This window comes from Hyperolius riggenbachi, chromosome 12 (genome assembly GCF_040937935.1).
Source record: "Hyperolius riggenbachi isolate aHypRig1 chromosome 12, aHypRig1.pri, whole genome shotgun sequence".
Classification (NCBI taxonomy): domain Eukaryota; kingdom Metazoa; phylum Chordata; class Amphibia; order Anura; family Hyperoliidae; genus Hyperolius; species Hyperolius riggenbachi.
In genome coordinates this window covers 128,480,014-128,498,686 of record NC_090657.1, presented here as the reverse complement: position 1 = coordinate 128,498,686, position 18,673 = coordinate 128,480,014, and the positions used below count along the sequence as shown (strand labels likewise).

Below are 18,673 nucleotides of genomic sequence, written 5' to 3'. Positions count from 1 at the left end.
GGGCGCACACCGCACACTCCCTAACATACTCCTTGCAATCTGTTGCCAAGGAAGGCCACCAAGCACACCTGGCAATCAGATCCTGCGTTCTGGCAGCTCCAGGATGACCAGCATTCTTATGGGCGTGAAAGAGTTGCAGAACCTGTAACCGGAATGGTAGTGGTATGAACAAGACCCCTTCGGGTTTCCCTTCAGGAACCTCCTGCTGAAAGGGACCCAAGATCTCTGTCCACTCTTCCCAAGACTCCGTGGCGGCTAACACCAGTTTCTGCGGAATGATGGATTCAGGAGTGGGGGGCTGTGCTGTCTCAGGTTCGAAACACCTGGAGAGGGCATCTGCCTTGATGTTTTTGCTACCTGGAGTGTATGTGATTATAAACCTGAATCTCGTAAAAAACAAGGACCACCGGGCCTGACGGGGACTAAGCCTCTTAGCCCCCTCGATGTACTCCAAGTTCTTGTGGTCGGTGTAAACAGTGATCATGTGTTCTGCCCCCTCCAACCAGTGGCGCCACTCCTCAAATGCCAATTTAATGGCCAGGAGCTCTCTGTTGCCTATATCGTAGTTTCTCTCCGCCGGAGAGAACCTACGGGAAAAGTACGCACAGGGATGTAGTCTTCCCTGTAACCCTGATCGCTGAGACAGCACAGCCCCTACCCCGACCTCCGAGGCATCGACCTCAACAATGAACGGATAAGCGGTGTCGACATGTCTCAGGATTGGTGCGGAACAAAACAATTTTTTCAGACTAGAAAATGCATTCTGAGCCTCCGGAGACCAGTGGGTAGTATCTGCCCCCTTTTTTGTAAGACTGGTAAGGGGTGCAATGATTGTGGAGTACCCTTTTATAAACCTCCTATAATAATTTGCAAAACCCAGGAATCTCTGGAGGGCTTTCAGACCCACAGGTTGCGGCCATTCTAGGACAGCTGTGACTTTAGCAGGGTCCATTGACAGACCTGAGGTAGAAATCACATACCCCAGAAACGTGACGGATGTCACCTCAAAAATACACTTTTCTAACTTGGCATAGAGTCTATTCTGTCTTAATTTGTTTAGGACAAATTTCACATGGACCCTGTGTTCGGGGAGGTTATTGGAATAAATTAATATATCATCGAGATATACCAGTACGAATTTACCCAATACCTCCCGGAATACCTCATTGATTAGTTCCTGGAAGACGGCGGGCGCATTGCACAACCCGAAGGGCATCACCAAGTATTCGTAATGCCCGTCGGGTGTGTTAAAGGCCGTCTTCCATTCATCGCCCCTTCTAATGCGGATTAGGTTGTATGCCCCCCTCAGATCTAACTTAGAAAAGATCTTTGCAGTAGTGACCTGCGTGAATAAGTCGTCTATCAATGGTAACGGATAGCGATTTTTCACCGTGATTTTATTGAGACCTCGGTAGTCGATACAAGGTCGAAGACCCCCGTCTTTTTTCTTAACGAAAAAGAAACCGGCCCCAGCAGGTGACCGAGAGGGCCGAATAAACCCCTTGGCCAGGTTGTCACGAATGTAATCCTGCATGGCCAACTTCTCGGGACCGGACAAGTTATACAGGTGACCCCTAGGGGGCATACAACCAGCACGGAGATCAATGGGGCAATCGAACGGGCGATGAGGAGGTAATTGATCAGCAGACTTGGGACAAAAGACATCAGAAAAATCGGAATACACCTCAGGAACACCCTCCACGTACACCTTGGTCTGACCCAATGTCACCTTTCCTAGACACTGTTGGTGACAACGATCAGACCATCTGGTTACCTGACCCGTGGCCCAGTCGATTTGTGGAGAGTGGGCCTGTAACCAAGGCATGCCTAAGATAATAGTGGAGGTTGACATGTTCAAAATGAAAAACTGTAGCTGTTCCCCATGCAATACCCCTATCGTAACCCTCACCTGCGGAGTCTGAGACAGGGGACGATCCCGTTGCAGCGGGGAATCGTCTACTGCCGTGACCTGAATGGGGGGGACTTACTGGAGTGAGAGGAATACCCAACTCCCGAGCAAATTCAAGGTTCATAAAATTGGCCGCTGAGCCAGAGTCAATAAAAGCTTCAGTGTCCACAGACTTATCATCCCACGTAATAGTACAGGGGAGAAGTAACTTCTTCTCTTTTTGGGGTGAGAATGAAGTGCCTAGGGTGTCACCCCCCACTACTCCTAGGCAGACCCGTTTCCCGACTTGTTAGGGCAGTTTCGCACCCTGTGCCCTGCTTCTGCACAATACAGGCACAGTTGTTCTGTTATTCTCCGCCTACGTTCCACCTGGGTCAATCTTGATCGACCAATTTGCATGGGTTCGGGTGGTGGTGAGGCTGGAGAGGGTGACACCGGTGGAGATGCCGTTACTGCGGGTGTACCAGAAGTGGCCACATACGAAGTCACCCTGACCCGGTGACTGCCCCTGTCGACTCTGATGGCCGATGATATGGCCTCATCGACTGTTGCGGGCTCAGGTAAGGTTAGCATCAAATCAGAGACCTCCTCCGACAACCCAGATAGAAAATAATCCATCAGAGCAAAATTGTCGAATCTGGCGGTAACAGACCACCTACGAAATTCTGCTGCGTAATCCTCGACCGACCCTCTGCCTTGCCGCAAAAGTTTGAGCTTCCGCTCTGAAGTTGCCGCAAGGTCAGGGTCGTCATATATTACGGCCATAGCCTTAAAAAATTCCTCGACTGAGGTCAGAGCTAAATTAGTGGGGGACAGGTTGTATGCCCAAGACTGGGAATCACCAGTTAACAGTGTTTTAATGAAAATGACCCGTTGGGTCTCAGTCCCCGAGGATCGGGGTCTTAACTCGAAGTATGACAACACTCTACTCTTGAAATTCCGGAAGTCAGACTTGTGGCCGGAAAATTTATCAGGTACAGGCATACGTATGTCATCACTAGGAGGGGATCGCACTGAATCAACTGACGTCTGGAGGGTTTGCACAGAGCCTGAAAGGGCATCAATCAAAGCTTTGTGCTGGCCCAGTGCTTGATGGAGGTTATCCACCGAAGTGGCAAGCATACCCAGACGACCAGTGTTTGCGTCCATTTTGTTTTTTTTGGTCTGGCGTTCTGTAACGATCGGTGGGCGCAGAGAGTATCTGATTACCGGTGATCTGCAGTATCACCGGAAATACAGATATATACCAGATTATAAGTGAACTGCAGTCTCACCGATAATCCGATATACAAACTAACCTCTGATCACCTGAATAGAGTGTAGTGTTTGGTGTAACTGTAGCACTAAGAGGACAAGGCCTCAATGCAGTAAGGAGTACTGCACAGATTCCTTCCGCAGACCTGAGCTCTCCAAGACGGGAGGAGTCAGACTGACAGTAGGAAGGGATATCTGAAAGTGACCCTCAGGAGGAAGGATCGCTAACAGAGCGAGGAACCGCCTCTAACGGTAAGGTCGGTTCTCGAGGTCGGACAAGCCAGGTCGTACACACACGGACAGATAAAGTACAGGATCAGGAGGCAAAGGCAGAGTCAAAGTACAGGCAGGGTTCAGCAACGGGGTATCAGAAATATCGGGGTACAAAATCAGGAGGCAAAGGCAGAGTCAAAGTACAGGCAGGGTTCAGCAACGGGGTATCAGAAATATCTGGGTGCAAGATCAGAGTTCAGGAGGATAGTCAAGGCAGGCAAAAGTCATAACAGATAATCACAATCAAACTAGTACTTTAGCTATCAACAGAATCTAGCTTAGTGTAGGATTACAGCTCCAGCTGGTCCCGGCACACTAACGGATCTAACTACGGATCTGGGTGCTCCCACATATGTGAACGCAACGCCAGACAAGGAGCAAGTGAACAACCAGCAGTATATATACTCTAGGACCTTTCCAGGACCTCCCTAATTGCTGGTCCAATGGGAGCAGTGGAATTTGTCAGCTGACCCAGCTGGTCAGCCGACACCCTTCTAACTGCTATTTAAATTCTGCCTCAGTGCTCGCGCGCGTGAAAGTCTGAATCTTGGTGGACTATCAGTCCCAGCCACACCAGTACTGTTTTGCAATGTATCTAATGCGGGGGTCGCCTCTGATGTGGATTCCGCCGTTACCAATGCGGATTCCGCCACACTGCCCATGCGGCATGCGGCGTTTTTTCCGCGTTGTGACGCCATGCTGGACGCGGAAACAGCTGCCTCACCTCGAGAGACGGCGGCTTTTCCGCGTTTCCTCACACTGCTGTTAGATAGATTTTCTTAAGATCATTGTCTATTCTTCTATCTAGGACATCCTGGAATGTTGTAGTATTTTCCATGGGAAGCGTGACGCGTTTCATTAATCTAGATAAAGATGCGTCTATCGTGGGAGGAGAAGATAAGAATGGAGCCTCTTCTTCCTTTACTGGATACAGCTTGGCAAACTTATTGTGCAAAGATGTTTTGTTCTCGACTTTTCCCCATTCTACTAGGACAATATTCTTGATTTATTTCATCAAGGGAAAAGAGCAAGGTTTCTTTGACAAGTGAGAATAATATTCTTTATTTTGGGATTGTTCTTCCGGAGGATCCTTCCATTCCAGGGCTTCCTTAACTGCTGACACGAATGGTGCTGTAAGAGAAAAGTTAAAGAGGCCTGATGAGGCCTCCTCATCTGAAGCCTCCTGCTCCGCCTGTTTGTCTGCTACCGGAGGATCTGCTTGCGACGTACTTGGCGTAGCAGCGAGAGTAGCCACTTCTTCTCTTACTACCTTGCGAATCACATCCACTAGATCTTCTGTTTTTGTTTCGTTCTCCTTTGCTAGTTGCCCCAAGCATGAAGAACATAAAGTCTTTCCCTGCCTAGCCCTATTAGGGCATGCCCAGCATTGTCCTTTTTCAGGTATTAAACGCCTTCTCGGAGATCTGGATCTGGATCTGGACCTTGATTGTCGAGATCTGTAAGGTTGCTTATAGTATGCAGATGAGGACCCTTGACGTGATCTAGAACTTGAATGACGACTTTGAGCTCTTCCGCTTCTGTGCCTTGATGTTGATCGAGGGCTATTAGCACCTCTTTGTCCAGGCGGGACCACATAAGAGCTGAAAAATATAATTTATATATATAAGCTCAGTGATCATAAAAGGATGCTTTTTTTTTTTTTTTTTTTTATCATCACCCTTACCCAGAGGGACTATCTTGATCATCAGCCTCAGCAGAGACGTCCACTGCAGAGCAAACAAAAAAACAACAACTGAGTATTATAGGCCAATCCTATCCAGACAAACAACTTCTGATTGATAAGAAAGACAGTTCTAGTTAACTCACAACAAGAAGTATACAAAGATGTTCTTCTTTCATCCGCTTCCTGCATGATAGCATATGCCAGAACAGCGCCAGACCAGCACCACCTCAGGAGAGCAGTCCCACAGCGTCCACAGCGTTGGCAGATCAGCCCTGGACTGAACGCTGCCATTCCTGTTTAAATGCGCTGCCTCCCCGCCGCGCAACAACGCGCTGTCGTCACTGCCTCCTTTGCCCTGAAGCAATATGGCCGCTCTGACTTCCGACCTCCCGGAGACTACCTCGTGAGGTCGCACATGCGCAGAAGACACTTCCGCCCGCCGAGCCGCCACGCTACCATGCTCCGCCGCCATTACCTCTTCCTGTAGTCTGGGAACCCTCCAATCCGACTCCTGCCGATGCTGCAATTAACAACACATGCCATGTGGACGTCTCTTCTCCAGCATTTAGCTGAAAACTGCGCTGGCACCCCTCCTGCTGAAGACAGACAGGTATTCGGGTATCATATGGGCGCATTTAGCTGCCCTATCACAGGAAGCATAACCTGTGCTTTGGCTAAGGGGAAACTGTATATACCTATAACCTATAAAGGAAAAGAACACAATAATAGAAAATAATATAAACTAAGAAGAAAAGAAATAATTCGGTCCTATAGTGTCTGAGGACAAGAAAAAGAATGCGGTGGAAGGGGTAGGGACCATATATACAGTGGAGGAAATAATTATTTGACCCCTAACTGATTTTGTACGTTTGTCCAATGACAAAGAAATGAAAAGTCTCAGAACAGTATCATTTCAATGGTAGGTTTATTTTAACAGTGGCAGATAGCACATCAAAAGGAAAATCGAAAAAATAACCTTAAATAAAAGATGGCAACTGATTTGCATTTCATTGAGTGAAATAAGTTTTTGAACCCTCTAACAATAAAAGACTTAATACCTAGTGGAAAAACCCTTGTTTGCAAGCACAGAGGTCAAACGTTTCTTGTAATTGATGACCAAGTTTGCACACATTTTAGGAGGAATGTTGGTCCACTCCTATTTGCAGATCATCTCTAAATCCCTAAGGTTTCGAGGCTGTCTCTGTGCAACTCTGAGCTTGAGCTCCCTCCATAGGTTTTCTATTGGATTAAGGTCCGTAGACTGACTAGGCCACTCCATGACCTTAATGTGCTTCTTCTTGAGCCACTCCTTTGTTGCCTTTGCTGTATGTTTTGGGTCTTTGTCGTGCTGGAACACCCATCCACGACCCATTTTCAGTTTCCTGGCAGAGGGAAGGAGGTTGTCGTTCAGGATTTCACGATACATGGCTCCGTCCATTTTCCCGTTAATGTGATTAAATTGTCCTGTGCCCTTAGCAGAAAAACACCCCCAAAGCAAAATGTTTCCACCCCCATGCTTGATGGTGGGGACGGTGTTTGGGGGGTCATAGGCAGCATTTTTCTTCCTCCAAACACAGCGAGTTGAGTTAATGCCAAAGACCTCTATTTTGGTCTCATCAGACCACAGCATCTTCTCCCAGTCACTCACAGAATCATTCAGGTGTTCATTGGCAAACTTCAGACGGGCCTGCACCAGGGTTGCCAACCCAATTTCTAATTTTTCCTGGACAAAATGGTCAAAAAATCTGGACACCACACATTTTGGACGGACAGGGGGTGGAGTCAGGGGCGGAGTCAATAGCGGGCTTTTTAGGGAAATTCTTGTGAATTTCAGGAGGAAAAAAACATAGCTGAAGCAGGTGATTACTGCATAAGGCTCATGTGAAATAGCCCTCCTGACATGAGAAGAATTTTTTTCCCCATAAAAGAAAGATGATGTCAGTGCTATATAAATACATAATACCATGGTAAGACCTTAGGCTATGACTATAGTAGGATTAGATTGTGAGTCCCTCTGAGGACTGTCAGTGACATGACTATGTACTCTAAAGTGCTGCAGAAGATGTCCGTACTACATAAATACATAATACTATGGTAAGACATTAGGCTATGACTATGGTAGGATTAGATTGTGCGCTCCTCTGAGGACAGTCAGTGCCATGACTATGTACTCTGTAAAGTGCTGCAGACAATGTCAGTGCTATATAAATACATAATAATAATATGGTAGGACATTAGACTATGACTATGGTAGGATTAGAGTGTGAGCTCCTCTGAGGACAGTCAGTGACATGACTATGTACTCTGTAAAGTGCTGCAGACAATGTCAGTGCTATATAAATACATAATAATAATATGGTAGGGCATTAGACTATGACTATGGTAGGATTAGAGTGTGAGCTCCTCTGAGGACAGTCAGTGACATGACTATGTACTCTGTAATGTGCTGCAGAAGATGTCAGTGCTATATAAATACATAATAATAATAATAATATGGTAGGACATCACACTATAACTATGGTAGAGATTAGACTGATCTCCTCTAAGGACAGTCAGTGACATGACTATGTACTCGAAAGTGCTGCAGAAGCCCCAGGAAAGTAAAAGCCAGCTAAGGTTTTCATCCCACCTGAGGCTTCCTTTAGAATGTACCGGCGACAGGAAAAAATATATACATACCTGGGGCTTCCTCCAGCCTGATCGTCCTGCTGTACTCTGTCACAGGGATCGTCCACATTTGGCCCCAGAAAGTCCTCCAGTCAGAACAGGCGCAGTCCGGCTGTGCATGCACAGAACACGCCAGACTGGAGGCTCTCCACGGGCAATTGAGGAGAATCCAAGGTTGCGGAGGACAGCAAGGGAGAGATCAGCCTGAAGGGGACAGAAGGAAGCCCCGAATACGTATATTTTTTTAGAGGTTCGTCTGATATATTGTTTAAACATGGCGAGGTCCCTTTAAGTCCAGTGTGTTGTGATACTCATGATTATAACTATAGAATTGGGAAAAGGATAAGGACTGCACTGGTCTTAAAATGAATAGTATCAGACTGCAAAAAAAAAAAAAAAAAAAACACAACACACACCGTGCTTCTACAGCCTGTCACCGTGACAGTGTCACGTCTCTGATCATGCACAGGCTAGCTAATCTGTTCTGCTTGAGTACCTGCTTGGTTTCCCTGAAAGGAAGAAGTGCAGTGCCCGCAGGGAAAATGCATTTATCCTCACCTCAGCTGGATCTCGATGTTTTACAGGGGAATGTAAAAGTTACGTCACATGTTACAGGGGGATGTGAAAGTTACGTCACATTTACGGTCTGATGATTACCTGCTGCTGGGGACATTACAAGAATGAGACCATAAAACACTCTGCCACGCGAGCCTCTCTCAAGCTGCTGCTCCGAGTCCTGCAGATGGATGGAACGGAGCTTGTCGGCTTCCTCTATCTATTTTCTTTGGCAGGAGAGAGGAGCCATAGCGAAAAAAGAGTATTATTGATTGGAGGAAGGGAGGGATCGAGGGCGGGTTCGGAGAAAAAAGCCTACTTCTGTCTCTGAAGTCGGGGATTAACTTGCTTGAATGCCTGTATCAGGAAGCGCACAATGCTCCTGCTTGGCTCAGCTGCTGCCTGTGTCTCTGGCTGCGACCTCAGCTCCGACCGGCCGTAACACTCGCCGTCCTCCTCGTGACTCGGTGGGCTGGGCCGGCTGCCTGCATCTCTCATTGGGCAGCAAGTGGCTCCGGCGCTAAAAGACATTCGCTGATTGGAAGGGACCCGGAGAGGAGAAGGGAGGCTGAGGGTGAGGGAAGATAGAGCGCGCATAGCGCAAGGCGCATGCACAGAATAGATTTGCATTATTAATGCGTATGTGGACGGACGACTACCCAGAAAATACGGGCAGTACGGACAGCTGTATTTTGAGGGCTTTTATACGGACAGTCCGTCTTTTGACGGACGCTTGGCAACCCTGGCCTGCACATGTGCTTTCTTGAGCAGGGGGACCTTGCGGGCCCTGCAGGATTTTAATCCATTGCAGTGTAATGTGTTTCCAATGGTTTTCTTGGTGACTGTGGTCCCTGCTAATTTGAGGTCATTCACTAACTCCTCCCGTGTAGTTCTAGGATGCTTTTTCACCTTTCTCAGAACCATTGACACCCCACGAGGTGAGATCTTGCGTGGAGCCCCAGAGCGAGGTCGATTGATGGTCATTTTGTGCTCCTTCCATTTTTGAACAATCGCACCAACAGTTGTCACCTTCTCTCCCAGCTTCTTGCTAGTGGTTTTGTAGCCCATTCCAGCCTTGTGCAGGTCTACAATTTTATCTCTGACATCCTTGGACAGCTCTTTGGTCTTTCCCATGTTGGAGAGTTTGGAGTCTGCTTGATTGATTCTGTGGACAGGTGTCTTTTATACAGGTGACTAGTTAAGACAGGTGTCCTTAATGAGGGTGACTAATTGAGTAGAAGTGTCTAACCACTTTGTGGGAGCCAGAACTCTTAATGGTTGGTAGGGGTTCAAAAACTTATTTCACTCAATGAAATGCAAATCAGTTGCTATCTTTTATTTAAGGTCATTTTTTCGATTTTCCTTTTGATGTGCTATCTGCCACTGTTAAAATAAACCTACCATTGAAATGATACTGTTCTGAGACTTTTCATTTCTTTGTCATTGGACAAACTTACAAAATCAGTGAGGGGTCAAATAATTATTTTCTCCACTGTATGTAGTATTTTGATTGGTCCTATAGGGGTTAAAGGGGCGGAGCTAACCCATCAGTATGCCGACATGGAGGCACCAAGGAAATAAGTAGTACCAGACGCACAACAATCGCTAAGTGATCAAAGGAGTCCAAAAGGGTCCAAAGGCATCCATTGGGGGAGTCCTTGCACATAATGTCCAATCCATGATATCCATAGTATATTAGTACACGATTATGAACAACATCATATAGGCAGAGCCATCCACAGTACAGCAAGGATATACATATAAGATCACATTGTCAGGCCTCCGAGGTTTGTGGTTGATAAGTTCACTACGTTTTTTTAGCCATGCTCTGTGGAGTGCTTGATTGATCACCCTATTGGAGTAGCCCCGTTGCCGGAATCTCTGTTTGAGATCTGCGCAATAGGTTTCCGAAAGAGATCAGAGATGAGTGTACCATCCTCCTGTAGCTTGATTTTTACATCCAAAAAGTCAACTTTACTTGTAGACATTGTAAGAGGCTTAATAGTAACCTGTGGAGGTCTGAGTTGGATTGATCTTCCATTTGTAAGAAGTACTTAGTGGTGGAAATGGCCCACTGATGAGAAATGTTGGTATATAATGATTCCACATCACAGGTAAACAAAAGGGTGCCTGGAGTCAGGATAATGTCATCAATTGTTCGTAGGAGATCCAGACTGTCACGAAGATATGAGTCCAGGGCGGTCACGTGATGCTTAGGTAACATATAAAGTGACGGTTGTAGGTGTTTTTGGAGATAAAAATTCAAATTCTCGAGGGGTGATGACACCCCGATGTTTAGCCTCTCCCAATAGGTTATCAAGTTTAGCCTGGTAGTAGGGGGTAGGATCACCACATCAGTATTGGTTTCATTCTCATGTAACAGATCCATCATTCAAAGCTTGACGGTCACCTTCATTTAGTCCAGGTTCCAATTCAGTCCGGTATTCAAAACGTTTTTTTTTAGAGCTAGTTTTATTTAGTTTGGTAAGGGATGTTGCCCCAATAGGGTGATCAATCAAGCATTCCACAGAGCACGGCTAAAAAAAACGCAGTGAACTTATCAACCACAAACCTTGGAGGCCTGACAATGTGATCTCTAGCAAAAGTCTGCTTTACAATCTCTGACTACAGTTGGGCCGAACGGTTCGCCTGCGAACGGTTCCATGCGAACTTCAGTGGTTCGCGTTCGGGTCCCGCAGGCGAACTTTTGCGGAAGTTCGGTTCGCCCCATAATGCACCATGAGGGTCAACTTTGACCCTCTACATCACAGTCAGCAGGCCCAGTGTAGCCAATTAGGCTACACTAGCCCCTGGAGCCACTCCCCCCCCCTAATAAAAGTCAGGCAGCGGCGGCCATTACGCTCACTAGTGTGCCTGCGTTAGTGAGAGTAGGGCGAGCTGCTGCAGACTGTCTCATAGGGAGAGATTAGTTAGGCTTAGCTTGTTCCTGGCTGCATACCTGTTCTGTTCAGTAAGCCCACCATACCTGTTTTGTTCAGTGAGCCCACTGGATACCTGCATACCTGTTCAGTGAACCTGCCACTGCATACCTGTACTGTGAACCCACCACTGCATACCTGTACTGTGAACCCACCACTGCATACCTGTACTGTGAACCCACCACTGCATACCTGTTCAGTGAACCCACCACTGCATACCTGTTCAGTGAACCCACCACTGCATACCTGTTCAGTGAACCCACCACTGCATACCTGTTCAGTGAACCTGCCACTGCATACCTGTTCAGTGAACCCACCACTGCATACCTGTTGTATTCAGTGAACCCGCCACTGTATACCTGTTCAGTGAACCTGCCACTGCATACATGTTCTGTGAACCCGCCACTGTATACCTGTTCTGTTCAGTGAACCCGCCACTGCATACCTGTTCTGTTCAGTGAACCCGCCACTGTATAGCTGTTCAGTTAACCCGCCACTGCATACCTGTTGTGTTCAGTGAACCCGCCACTGTATACCTGTTCTGTTCAGTGAACCTGCCACTGCATACCTGTTCTGTGAACCCACCACTGCATATCTGTTCTGTTCAGTGAACCCGCCACTGCATACCTGTTCTGTTCAGTGAACCCGCCACTGCATACCTGTTCAGTGAACCTGCCACTGCATACCTGTTCTGTTCAGTGAACCTGCCACTGTATACCTGTTCTGTTCAGTGAACCCACCACTGCATACCTGTTCAGTGAACCCGCCACTGCATACCTGTTCTGTTCAGTGAACCCGCCACTGTATTCCTGTTCAGTGAACCCGCCACTGCATACCTGTTGTGTTCAGTGAACCCACCACTGCATACCTGTTCAGTGAACCCGCCACTGCATACCTGTTCTGTTCAGTGAACCCGCCACTGTATTCCTGTTCAGTGAACCCGCCACTGCATACCTGTTGTGTTCAGTGAACCCGCCACTGTATACCTGTTGTGTTCAGTGAACCCGCCACTGTATACCTGTTCAGTGAACCTGCCACTGCATACCTGTTCTGTGAACCCGCCACTGTATACCTGTTCTGCTCAGTGAACCCGCCACTGCATACCTGTTCTGTGAACCCACCACTGCATACCTGTTCAGTGAACCTGCCACTGCATACCTGTTCAGTGAACCCACCACTGCATACCTGTTGTATTCAGTGAACCCGCCACTGTATACCTGTTCAGTGAACCTGCCACTGCATACATGTTCTGTGAACCCACCACTGTATACCTGTTCTGTTCAGTGAACCCGCCACTGCATACCTGTTCTGTTCAGTGAACCCGCCACTGTATAGCTGTTCAGTTAACCCGCCACTGCATACCTGTTGTGTTCAGTGAACCCGCCACTGTATACCTGTTCTGTTCAGTGAACCTGCCACTGCATACCTGTTCTGTGAACCCACCACTGCATACCTGTTCTGTTCAGTGAACCCGCCACTGCATACCTGTTCTGTTCAGTGAACCCGCCACTGCATACCTGTTCAGTGAACCTGCCACTGCATACCTGTTCTGTTCAGTGAACCCGACACTGCATACCTGTTGTGTTCAGTGAACCCGCCACTGTATACCTGTTCAGTGAACCTGCCACTGCATACCTGTTCTGTGAACCCGTCACTGTATACCTGTTCTGTTCAGTGAACCCGCCACTGCATACCTGTTCTGTTCAGTGAACCCGCCACTGTATACCTGTTCAGTTAACCCGCCACTGCATACCTGTTCTGTTCAGTGAACCTGCCACTGCATACCTGTTCTGTGAACCCACCACTGCATACCTGTTCTGTTCAGTGAACCTGCCACTGTATACCTGTTCTGTTCAGTGAACCCACCACTGCATACCTGTTCTGTTCAGTGAACCCGCCACTGTATTCCTGTTCAGTGAACCCGCCACTGCGTACCTGTTGTGTTCAGTGAACCCGCCACTGTGTACCTGTTGTGTTCAGTGAACCCGCCACTGTATACCTGTTCAGTGAACCTGCCACTGCATACCTGTTCAGTGAACCCGCCACTGTATACCTGTTCTGTGAACCCGCCACTGTATACCTGTTCTGTTCAGTGAACCCGCCACTGCATACCTGTTCTGTTCAGTGAACCCGCCACTGTATTCCTGTTCAGTGAACCCGCCACTGCATACCTGTTGTGTTCAGTGAACCCGCCACTGTATACCTGTTGTGTTCAGTGAACCCGCCACTGTATACCTGTTCAGTGAACCTGCCACTGCATACCTGTTCTGTGAACCCGCCACTGTATACCTGTTCTGCTCAGTGAACCCGCCACTGCATACCTGTTCTGTGAACCCACCACTGCATACCTGTTCAGTGAACCTGCCACTGCATACCTGTTCAGTGAACCCACCACTGCATACCTGTTGTATTCAGTGAACCCGCCACTGTATACCTGTTCAGTGAACCTGCCACTGCATACATGTTCTGTGAACCCACCACTGTATACCTGTTCTGTTCAGTGAACCCGCCACTGCATACCTGTTCTGTTCAGTGAACCCGCCACTGTATAGCTGTTCAGTTAACCCGCCACTGCATACCTGTTGTGTTCAGTGAACCCGCCACTGTATACCTGTTCTGTTCAGTGAACCTGCCACTGCATACCTGTTCTGTGAACCCACCACTGCATACCTGTTCTGTTCAGTGAACCCGCCACTGCATACCTGTTCTGTTCAGTGAACCCGCCACTGCATACCTGTTCAGTGAACCTGCCACTGCATACCTGTTCTGTTCAGTGAACCCGACACTGCATACCTGTTGTGTTCAGTGAACCCGCCACTGTATACCTGTTCAGTGAACCTGCCACTGCATACCTGTTCTGTGAACCCGTCACTGTATACCTGTTCTGTTCAGTGAACCCGCCACTGCATACCTGTTCTGTTCAGTGAACCCGCCACTGTATACCTGTTCAGTTAACCCGCCACTGCATACCTGTTCTGTTCAGTGAACCTGCCACTGCATACCTGTTCTGTGAACCCACCACTGCATACCTGTTCTGTTCAGTGAACCTGCCACTGTATACCTGTTCTGTTCAGTGAACCCACCACTGCATACCTGTTCTGTTCAGTGAACCCGCCACTGTATTCCTGTTCAGTGAACCCGCCACTGCATACCTGTTGTGTTCAGTGAACCCGCCACTGTGTACCTGTTGTGTTCAGTGAACCCGCCACTGTATACCTGTTCAGTGAACCTGCCACTGCATACCTGTTCAGTGAACCCGCCACTGTATACCTGTTCTGTGAACCCGCCACTGTATACCTGTTCTGTTCAGTGAACCCGCCACTGCATACCTGTTCTGTTCAGTGAACCCGCCACTGTATTCCTGTTCAGTGAACCCGCCACTGCATACCTGTTGTGTTCAGTGAACCCGCCACTGTATACCTGTTGTGTTCAGTGAACCCGCCACTGTATACCTGTTCAGTGAACCTGCCACTGCATACCTGTTCTGTGAACCCGCCACTGTATACCTGTTCTGTTCAGTGAACCTGCCACTGCATACCTGTTCTGTGAACCCACCACTGCATACCTGTTCAGTGAACCCACCACTGCATACCTGTTCAGTGAACCCACCACTGCATACCTGTTCAGTGAACCCACCACTGCATACCTGTTCAGTGAACCCACCACTGCATACCTGTACTGTTCAGTGAACCCGCCACTGCATACCTGTTCTGTTCAGTGAACCCGCCACTGTATTCCTATTCAGTGAACCCGCCACTGCATACCTGTTGTGTTCAGTGAACCCGCCACTGCATACCTGTTGTGTTCAGTGAACCCGCCACTGTATACCTGTTCAGTGAACCTGCCACTGCATACCTGTTCTGTGAACCCGCCACTGTATACCTGCTCTGTTCAGTGAACCCACCACTGCATACCTGTTCTGTTCAGTGAACTCGCCACTGCATACCTGTTCTGTTCAGTGAACCCACCGCATCAGTGCGCATACCTGTGCAGTGAAGTGAACCGACCTACCTACATGAGTGCACGCAGTGTGATATACCACTCCGTGCATACCCGATATGGACAAAACAGGTAGAGGAAGAGGTAGTGCCAGAGCCAGAGGAAGGCCACCCGGCAGGTCTGTGCGAGGTCGTGTAAATGTAATTTCGTGTGGACCTGGCCCACAGTACAGTGCTCGGAAGAAGGCACGTCCCATCACCTCCCAAGATTGTCAGGACGTGGTTGAGTATTTAGCGACACAGAACACCTCATCTTGCTCAGCCACCAGCGCTACTACTAGCACCACTTCCGCTGCATTTGACACTTCGCAAGAATTATTTAGTGGTGAAATCACTGATGCACAGCCATTGTTGTTACAGCCAGATGAATTTTCACCAGCTCATATGTCTGAGTTATGCGCCAACACTATGGATGTAACGTGTGAGGAGGATGAAGGACCTATTGATGGTGCATGTTTGGATTTTTCTGAGGCAAGCGAAGCTGGGCAGGATGATTACGATGACGACGATGATACGGGTCCTCTGTATGTTCCCAATAGAGGAGATGAAGAGGGGGACAGTTCAGAGGGGGAGTCAGAGAGTAGTAGGAGGAGAGAAGTTGCTGAAAGAAGCTGGGGCAGCTCTTCGTCAGAAACAGCTGGTGGCAGTGTCCGGCACCATGTATCGCCACCTATGTACAGCCAGCCAACTTGCCCTTCAGCATCAGCTGCTGAGGTCCCCATAGTGCCCACATCCCAGGGTGGCTCAGCGGTGTGGAAATTTTTTAATGTGTGTGCCTCAGATCGGAGCAAAGCCATCTGTTCGCTCTGCCAACAAAAATTGAGCCGTGGAAAGGCCAACACTCACGTAGGGACAAGTGCCTTACGAAGGCACCTGGAGAAAAGGCACAAACAGCAATGGGATGGCCACCTGAGCAAAAGCAGCAGCAGCACACAAAAAAAAGTCACCCTCCTTCTCCTCTTCCTCCTTCAGGTGCATCATCTGCTTCTGCCGCTTTCTCCCTTGCACCTTCACAGGCACCTTCCTCCACTCCGCCTCTGCCCTTGAGCGGTTCCTGCTCCTCTGCCCACAGCAGCAGTCAGGTGTCCGTGAAGGAAATGTTTGAGCGGAAGAAGCCAATTTCGGCCAGTCACCCCCTTGCCCGGCGTCTGACAGCTGGCGTGGCGGAACTGTTAGCTCGCCAGCTGTTACCATACCGGCTGGTGGACTCTGAGGCCTTCCGTAAATTTGTGGCCATCGGGACACCGCAGTGGAAGATGCCAGGCCGCACTTATTTTTCTAGAAAGGCCATACCCCAACTGCACCGTGAAGTTGAGAGGCAAGTGGTGTCATCTCTTGCGAAGAGCGTTGGGTCAAGGGTACACCTGACCACGGATGCCTGGTCTGCCAAGCACGGGCAGGGCCGATACATTACGTACACAGCCCATTGGGTCAACCTGGTGAACGATGGCAAGCAGGGCGCAGCGGACCAAATTGTGACACCTCCACGGCTTGCAGGCAGGCCTCCTGCCATCTCCTCTCCTCCTGCTACATGCTCTTCGCTGTCCTCCTCCTCCTTGGCTGAGTGGCAGTTCTCCTCTCCAGCTACACAGCCCCAGCTCCGCAGGGCCTATGCTGCATGCCAGGTTCGACGGTGTCACGCCATCTTAGACATGTCTTGCCTCAAAGCGGAGAGTCACACTGGAGCAGCTCTCCTGGCTGCTCTTAAGAAACAGGTGGATGAGTGGCTGACCCCGCACTAGTGTTGGGCGAACACCTAGATGTTCGAGTTCGAGAACGTTCGCCGAACATCGCCGCGATGTTCGGGTGTTCTCGCCGAACTCCGAACATAATGGAAGTCAATGGGGACCCGAACTTTTGTGCTTTGTAAAGCTTCCTTACATGCTACATACCCCAAATTAGCAGGGTATGTGCACCTTGGGAGTGGGTACAAGAGGGAAAAAAATATTTGAAAAAGAGCTTATAGTTTTTGAGAAAATTGATTGTAAAGTTTCAAAGGAAAAACTGTCTTTTAAATGCTGAAAATGTCATGTTTCTTTGCACAGGTAACATGCTTTTTACCGCCATGCAGTCATTAATGTAATAAAGAAAAGAGGTTCCATAAACAGGGACCGGTAACGCTAACCTAGCAGCAGCAGCAGCACACGTGATGGAACAGGAGGAGGTGCAGGAGGAGAAGGCCACGCTTTTTGAGACACAACAACCCAGGCCTTGCATGAGGACAAGAAGCATGCGGATAGCATGCTTTGTACCGCCATGCAGTCATAAATGTAATAAAGATAAGAGGTTCAATAAACAGGGACCGGTAACGCTAACCCAGCAGCAGCAGCAGCACACGTGATGGAACAGGAGGAGGCGCAGGAGGAGAAGGCCATGCTTTTTGAGACACAACAACCCAGGTCTTGCATGAGGACAAGAAGCATGCGGATAGCATGCTTTTTACCGCCATGCAGTCATAAATGTAATAAAGAGAAGAGGTTCCATAAACAGGGACCGGTAACGCTAACCCAGCAGCAGCAGCAGCACACGTGATGGAACAGGAGGAGGCACAGGAGGAGAAGGCCACGCTTTGAGACACAACAACCCAGGCCTTGCATGAGGACAAGAAGCGTGCAGATAGCATGCTTTTTACCGCCATGCAGTCATAAATGTAATAAAGAGAAGAGGTTCCATAAACAGGGACCGGTAACGCTAACCCAGCAGCAGCAGCACATGTGATGGAACAGGAGGAGGCGCAGGAGGAGAAGGCCACGCTTTGAGACACAACAACCCAGGCCTTGCATGAGGACAAGAAGCGTGCGGATAGCATGCTTTTTACCGCCATGCAGTCATAAATGTAATAAAGAGAAGAGGTTCCATAAACAGGGACCGGTAACGCTAACCCAGCAGCAGCAGCACACGTGATGGAACAGGAGGAGGCGCAGGAGGAGAAGGCCACGCTTTTTGAGACACAACAACCCAGGCCTTGCATGAGGACAAGAAGCATGCGGATAGCATGCTTTTTACCGCCATGCAGTCCTAAATGTAATAAAGAGAAGAGGTTCCATAAACAGGGACCGGTAACGCTAACCCAGCAGCAGCAGCAGCAGCAGCAGCACACGTGATGGAACAGGAGGAGGCGCAGGAGGAGAAGGCCACGCTTTGAGACACAACAACCCAGGCCTTGCATGAGGACAAGAAGCGTGCGGATAGCATGCTTTTTACCGCCATGCAGTCATAAATGTAATAAAGAGAAGAGGTTCCATAAACAGGGACCGGTAACGCTAACCCAGCAGCAGCAGCACACGTGATGGAACAGGAGGAGGCGCAGGAGGAGAAGGCCACGCTTTTTGAGACACAACAACCTAGGCCTTGCATGAGGACAAGAAGCGTGCGGATAGCATGCTTTTTACCG

At 48.8% G+C, this 18,673-nt stretch overlaps 1 protein-coding gene across 5 annotated transcripts in view; it reads right to left on the bottom strand.

Moving 5' to 3' along the window:
- Positions 1–18,673, bottom strand: part of MGAT5B (alpha-1,6-mannosylglycoprotein 6-beta-N-acetylglucosaminyltransferase B) — a 1,094,162-nt gene that overhangs the window by 924,959 nt on the left and 150,530 nt on the right. The window contains exon 1 of one of the 5 annotated variants that reach the window (XM_068263669.1): positions 8,445–8,526. The exons of the other annotated variants lie outside the window; for them this stretch is intronic. Coding sequence (XP_068119770.1) covers positions 8,445–8,460 — 16 coding nt within the window. The 5' untranslated portion in view covers positions 8,461–8,526. Of the gene's footprint in view, positions 1–8,444; positions 8,527–18,673 lie in introns of those variants that run through there. 5 annotated transcript variants of the gene reach the window in all.